Source organism: Pterocles gutturalis, unplaced genomic scaffold (genome assembly GCF_000699245.1).
Source record: "Pterocles gutturalis isolate BGI_N339 unplaced genomic scaffold, ASM69924v1 scaffold33240, whole genome shotgun sequence".
Classification (NCBI taxonomy): Eukaryota; Metazoa; Chordata; class Aves; order Pterocliformes; family Pteroclidae; genus Pterocles; species Pterocles gutturalis.
The window spans coordinates 842-8,651 of NW_010139319.1; the positions used below are offsets into that span (position 1 = coordinate 842).

General features: G+C 39.6%; 1 protein-coding gene across 1 annotated transcript; it reads right to left on the minus strand.

Annotated features, from left to right (window-relative positions):
• Nucleotides 1-2,150: 2,150 nt before the first annotated feature.
• Nucleotides 2,151-7,398, minus strand: EAPP (E2F-associated phosphoprotein; the record flags this gene model as incomplete). Its single annotated transcript, XM_010083310.1, has 5 exons — nt 2,151-2,761; nt 4,265-4,384; nt 5,264-5,387; nt 5,772-5,870; nt 7,217-7,398. Coding segments are annotated over 5 exons (790 nt in total), but the record flags the coding sequence as incomplete, so codon positions are not given.
• Nucleotides 7,399-7,810: the final 412 nt, after the last annotated feature.

Sequence of the window (7,810 nt, forward strand, 5' to 3'; positions counted from 1 at the left end):
CACACAGGAGTTATTGACACAGCTGCAAAATCCAACTACAGTACCAGGAGATACCTGTGAAAAAGAAAACCAGCTGGCAGAGACAGCTGAAGACTGGTTTGTGTGGCATAATGTGAAAAGGGATTTAATTCAACCAGAAGACATTTAGACACACTTTATGCAGATTTATTTCAGTACAAGAAGTGAGAGCATTCACACAATTAATACCCCCACACAACTGACTACAGGAGCTGTTGCCCCTATCCAAGACTGCCACTGCATGTTGCAATTGCTGCTGGAGGAGTCTTGTGTTGGTGTTGTTGCTTGAAAAAGCAGTGGGAATCATGAAAGCCTCCTTTCTATATAAACATGTATAAAGTTCAAGGACAAGTGGGGTATCCAAGCACAACTAAAGCATTATTCCCATTATTCCGTTCTGCAAAGAACATTGTCAATATGGGGCAAACATGTCCCAGTCCAGCCTGCTCCAACACTTCCTAACAAGAAGCTCTGCAATTCAAGTGATAAGGCAAGCAAGCAGCAGCAAGAAAGTACCTGATAAGAAAGATGATGTCAAGAGGCATGCCAGCTTCCAAATGTCCTGCTACATCTGCCCCCACCCCTTCCACCTTTTCAGTATAGTGTATACTCATTGGAGAGGTTTTTTTTGCTAGTTAGCCTCATAAGAAAATTGACAATATTCCTCTGTATAGTTTCCCCTCCTTCGCCAGCTCCATTCTCCCTCTGCTTAGGGACTGCCATCACCTGTTTTTCCTCCTGGTACCACCCACAATAGCTCGCAAAGGCCTTTAACCTGGTGAGACAGAGCCTTTGTTCTTCACCTGGAATGTGAAGACAGCTACCTCAAGGCAAGCATGCCCTACAGCACAGCCTATATCCTTTATCACATCTGCTCCTCCACAATTCTACTAAGAAAGAGTCCGTACGTTCAAAATTTTCCATAAGCACCTCCCTACTTATGGCGCGCAGTAACAATTTATCCCACTTTAGATGATCCCATAGCTATCTATATGCAAGTCAGACACCCCGCTATCAGTCTGACTGTAGGTAACAAAGATGAGATTGAGATCTCTCAGGCAGATCCCAAGCCTCAGAACAAGTCTGGCTCAATTTTGATCGCAGGTTGAGCGTGCAGAGGAAGGTACAACACACTAGCCAACCAAGTGTTCAACGGCTGCCTCAACAGTTCTCTGTCAAGTAGAGGTGAAGCTTTTGCTGACTCAACAAGATTAAGTCAATGTCTTCCTCATGTAATCCTGACAGAAGAACCAATTAATTATTTTCTTACTAATCTTATGTAATACTGTGTAGAATGTGTGTAGATTAGTAAAATACAGCACCAGGGACTACAAAAGGTAACCAAAGAGTCACAAGATTTTATTATAATCTAAGGCACAAAAGAAGTCTGTTCTTCAGGTTCCTACCTCATAAATTTAAATATTTCTGACAATTCCTCAAAGCGTGTATAACAAGTTATTCCTAGTACTACTAAAACAAAAAGCATAAAGATGAGATTTTTTTCAGACAGACCCTTGTTCAAAGTGAACTGTTAAAAAACATCAGGCTACAAAGAGGAGACATTACTTACTAAGAAAAAACAAGAGCTCACCTCTTGGGAGCATGCCTGGAGGAAGAGAGGGAAGGATCCACCATTAACATTGCAGTGGCTTCACAGACTAAGCAAAAAGTCTAAATACCAAGTAGCAGAACCAATTTATGCTTCCATAAAGAAGCTGTAAATATACTAAAGAAACAGAAAAAAGCATACAAACTAGCTTTATGGTCATAGATCTGACAATATATTTCTCAAAATGTGTCATCATAAGGAAAAAGGACAATAAAGTCCAGTATTTTCTTCATATACGTATTTACATTAAAAACTCTTAACCATATTACTAAGCATTAATATGTTGATTTAAATGATCCATGCCACCAAACTCGATATAAGCTGATCTTCCACTCTGTATAAATAAAAATTTCCATTTCTGAGATCTTAGCAGACCAAAAATCCAGATATAATGACAATTCCTTCTTTATCAAACCTACCTGTATGCAAATCTACCAAGGATGCCAGCCTAAAGAAGCCCAACATCCTGACTGAGAGCTGTTTACTACATGCCATAGAAATGACCACTGCAGCTATGGAGAACCAGTTACTATACAGTATTTATTCTAAGCAGTAGTTCTAATACATACTGAGATCATGGATAGTGTATATACAGGGAATGAACATAATACACAGATCTTAGATTATATTTACAAAATTTTCAACCCTCAATGATGCAACCACCTGACAGCGTGAAAGAATATTGCTCTCAAATGCATGCAGTTAACTGTATTCCCTTCATAAACGTTGCAAAATCCGACCATTATAAAGTTCTCTGATGAAAATGTGCATTTAAAAGTCTTGTATTTAAAAAAGGCTAACATGCCTGCATTTCTAATACTTCACACAATCCTAAAACAATGCAGTTTTTTTCACCCTGCATTTCCACATTAGGAATGGCTGGCTAAAACATTGAAGAAGTGAAAAACTTCATCTTTATCCATTACTGCCACTTCAGTTGAGCATTCAGTACATAATACTGGATGATACACTTCCTCTTCTTCTTGATTTGATTGTATAGAGGTAGTTTCTTTGCTGTGCTTCACTTTCTTACTTCTTTTCTTTAGCTTCTTTCTGTATTTCAGAATTTCCGCTTTGTTAACAACACAGTTCATCACAAACATTGCTCGATACTGTGTTTTGTAAGATTCGTGTCTATGGAGAAGAGAAAATGCAAGTCATACCACTGGTAAAACTCTGCTTCCAAGAAACTGGTTATCATCACTGGAAATGGGATTAGAGAGAGGAAGTACCAGGCCAAAGGGCTGAAAGCCAAATATATATGAAGTTTTATAAGCAGAACAAAAGTCACAACTACAAAAATCATAAAAAAGTAGCCATCTGTCTTGGTTTTTAGGTGTTTTTAAAAACATGCCAGTTCTTGCTGAAATAAACACCCCAGAGTATAATGGTATTGGTACTACAGAATTATGCATTGCTCTGTGTACCTGATGATAGGCAAAAGATCATGAAGCTGCGAGTGCAAATGATTCAAGTACTGGCATTTGTATCCTAAAGTGTCTTGCAAGCCTGAAAATCCTCATTTATAAATAACAAAAATTGACACATCACACTTGAAAAAGCATGTCTATAATAAAACATAAAATGTATTTTCATCTGTCATCAAGTGTAACAACTGTATAACTGGAGTACGCAGCAAAATTCAGGGCTGCAGTTCAATTCAATTCAACACAGTGTCCCTCAGGCTGCAGTTTTACAGCATCCTAGACCAAGAAAACAGGTGGCTGCAGAAGTCCTATTTCGACTTCTGCTGGCTTTACTGCTTGTGTAACGCTGTGCTGAGCTACTTTGGTTTATTAAAACCACAAAAGACCAGTCTGACAATAAAAATGGATGGTTTTTTGTCAGCTTAGCAAAATGAAATATTTAACTATAGAACAGGGTTAAGAAACACCAGAGCCAGCAAAGGGAAGAGAGTGAGAAACAGCACCCAGCATTTAGGTGATTTTAGGCTGCTGTGGAATTTCACCCTCAATCACCAGAAGTACTCAATAAGCGAGAGGTATTTTATTCCTCATTCCATAGGATTTTTGTCTCCTTTATTCTCAGTTCAAAAGTCCTCTGCCTAGCGCAGGTTAGCAGTACTAACTAGGTTTGCAGTGCAGTCAGATACTGGAGAGCTGCAAAACACACTGACTTAAATGCTTTCCAGGCACTTTTTAATATAACTATACTCAAAATCACAACTGCTAAGACTCAAACCAAGTAAGAATACACTATCTCGATTTTGCTTAATCCTCCCCCCTAAACTAACAGTTAACCTGGAATAATTCTATGCCTCTAAAAGGCATAGAAACATCAAGTCAACATATATTTAAAAAAAAAAAAACAAACAAAACCACCACCCATTACTCACTCTGAACTTCTTGTTTAGTCTCCATGAAATGTTTTGTTATAGTTTACCTTCTCCACTATGCTAAAGCTCTACCCTGTTCTTCTTTATCTCCATGTTGCAGGTTAAGTTGATCATCATTCTTACAAAGTAGCATTCACCCCTAAATCTGATTTACAGACACCTGCCTTTTTGTTATTAGCTCCACCTCACAAGACAGACTTGATCAAATCAATTGATCAAATTGAATACAACTGACCAAAAAAAAAAAAGACACTCCCGAAAGACTATTGTTCACCAATTACCTCTGACAGTCCAGGCATAACGTTGTCATGCAAGCAGGGCAATTCAAAACAGCATCACTATTTGGAACAGCTGAAGGTTTTGTTGTCTGCCGCTGTGGGAGTACTCTTTGATTTCGGTACCTACCAATTCAAGAAAGGAGAAAGGAGAGACAAGAAGCAAAATTACATGCCCTTGTTGTCAGATACATAATTCAACCTTCAAACCTTTTTTATCTTAAAATACACCAATAAATATTTGGCTCCTTCTGGACACCTTTTTCACTAACTCAAAACACATAAATAAATACACTGGAGGGAAAAAACACATAACAGTATCTTCTCACTTACTTTGTATGTGCTTAGGACACTTATTTGGTGAAACAAATCTAGCATGAGAATCTGTGCCTAATAACCTTCTCCTCTGATGAGGCAGTATCTTAAGTGCAATCTCTGCAGGCAACATCCATTAATGTTATCCTTTTCAACAGATTTACATGGAGAATTTTACTTCTGCTGCAGCAACCATTTTTCTACTTCATCCCTCAAAAAAATCTCAGTAAAGCAGCTTTGTGCTGTTATTATTTTATCTGAACATTTTGTGGCTTGCTAAATTCAAAGTTTTCCAAAACCATAAATACAATATTTAGCAGGAACAGATATTAATATAGCAATCAAAGTATCATAGGGCATTAAAAATTGAAATTAGCAAATCTTACAACCTTTTCATCCACAATATGGTTGTTTGGATGAGATCTACAGACAGAACTGGCTTACAGAACTAGGAACTTTTGGTTTTAAAAAAATTGCAAGTTTTAGAATTGTGTCATTTTGAAGACTCAACTTCTGTTACATATACATTAAAAAACTACAGGCTTTTAAATTTCTATGCTGTAAATTCTAAATAAAAAATCTTTCAATTAGATTTGACAGCACAGGCTTTTTCTCTATATTCACCATTTTCATTCAAGTTTTTCATTTTATGTTAAGCATCCTACAATTCAAGTATTTATGGTCTCTTACCCCCTCCTCTGTGAGTCTACCCACGCTTGGTCTCGAGTGTCTTCTTCTGGGTCATACAGCAGTTCATCATTGGAAAGAATCCGGCGTTGCTGATGTTTTCTGTTTTTACGGACGTCCGGAGTAACTGGAAAGATTTGTGGAAGCGCACATTACATCCATCACACATATGATGATTCCCTACTTACTTAAATAATCACAATATCACTTTTTCAGTTTTCCTTTTCCATGCTCACAATAAATCTAAATTAAAACATAAAGGTCCAGCTCATGTCTCCTGCAAATGCAACACCCCCCAAAGCATTAATACACCTTACATACATTGGGATACGTAACGAAGTTGCGGGAACTACCTTGAGATTATATAGGCTGGTAATTCCCCAGAAAAGGCTGCCTTCAGGAACAGCCCGTTCAGGCTGCCCTCAGCAACAGCCCCTTGAACCCCCAAGAGGATTCTGAGATGCTCTGTGCTACTGTAAAGATGTCCTCCTCCCTCTTCTCAGCCATTTACCTATCTTATCTTCATCTTCTGAATCAGAATCAAAGTAGATGTCATCATAGTATTTTGAAGTGGTGGCAGGTCCAGTCTGCCCAGTACTTGAGGAAGTACCTATATGTGAAATCAGAGGGAGAAGAGGTAAGAACATCCCACCAAAAACACAGCAAGTATACAGCCCAGAACAAACCTCTGTTTTCAAGTTACTCTATCCAGAAGTGCTCTATCTGGGTATGTTAAGTAAGAGCTCCTCCAATTTATTCCTGCATCCTGATCATCCACATCGCTTGTGTGATTTCGTTTACAGGTGCTCTCTCAGAGCAAAGCTGCTCACTCTCTCCAAGACGACACTCAGGTACAGTTCAAAGGAAAGTTTCTCCCCACGTACCCTCCCTTTAAGCACAGAGGACACCGCATCAAAGACATCTGCACCTGTCTCTGCCCTATATAATCCAGAGTACACCTCAAACACTCCACAAATCTTCAGTCATGCGAAAGACTTACAAGTGTGGCACAGTGTTTCGCAAACTTTGATTACAATAAAATTCATTCTAAAAAATCCCCCAAAATGTCAGGGTCATAGAAGTTCAAAAAAGACCTAGATGAATTGCCAAGCACATCTGTCACAGCCAGTCTGCATCAAAAATCCTATTCTGTGCTGGATGCATGTGGTGGTATAAATATCGCTACAACTTCTTAATTGCAATACCAAAACCTAAAGATCAGGTATGCCTGCTAATACAGATAAAACTATTAAACCCACTGAATGCAGAGTGAAGTCCCTACATTAAAGTGAATACTACATGGATTCTCCAGGAAATTACAAACACTTCACTGGGTATTTTGTAATACGTAAAAAGCATATGCTCTTCAAATGCCAAAGCAATCCATCTCTTGCACCCCTAGTACATAAACTCCAGAACACATCAGTTTTACTATTTGATGTAACAATTATAAGCAAGTAAAGGAGAAAGAGATTAATATTTTTTCTGACTTTTCCCCCCAACTGATTTGGGATTTCAATCTACCACAAGCTACTCCTTTCTTCAAGAAAGGGCTCCAAATCCTGATAGCCACCCAGAGCTCTTGACAAAGTACAAGAGATCGCAACCTGCTCAAGAGGCTTCTAAGTACATGTGAAAGAACAACTTAAAGCAAAGTGACACTGGAAAACAGGGGACTGATCCAACAAAGACAAAACATATTAAAGCAGGAAATCAGAAGTTCAGAAACACCAAAACTGAAGTCTTAGAAAAGACTGAACTGATATATTCACTGAAGTGGCACTTAGTGACCGTTTCTGCAGACACCATCAGCCATGTTAAGCTTTTTCTGTAGCACTCAGCAGTCACCACACACACCCCCACTCTAACCACAAGAATAATACATTAACTTCACACATTAATGGGACACCATTAACTCACGATTTCATACGCAAGCGGATGTTACATGTGATTTACCCATTTCTGGTGATTTCCATTTGCCTTCCATAGTCCTCATAGTGGTGTTCAGTTCAGCTTCCATCTCTTTTTGGAACTCATCGTCACTGGAAGACTCGCTCTCCCCAGTCAGGCACTCCCGTATCAGCTTCCGCTTCTGGTCAGGAGTGCCGTGTAAGAGCACATCCACCTCATCTTCTGAGCTACAAATATTTAAGCATTACACATCTAATTATTACAACCAGTTTAAAACATTGACTGCGTCACTTGGAAGACAAACATCTGAATTGTGTGGGTGCACTGGGAGGCCCTTATTCGTGTGTTTACGGGAAATGCATTTATTAAAATGTTTTATTAGCTTGTCGGTGTTAAAACTCTGGCCTTAATGCAGAGGAGCTCAGCTGACTGGCTGCGGCCTGCCCCGGGGCCTCTGCAGCGCTGCTCGGCGGGGCTCCGCGCAGGAGCCGGCAGCTGTTCACACGCTGCCATTTGTAGGGTAAGAAATGTAAATACTCCAGTCCCAAGACGCCGCGGCTGTTGCGAAGCGATCCTCCTGAGTGAGGGTCCCCGCCGCCCAACGCATGGCTCCGCCGGCCGTGCTGCCAACAGGCCCCG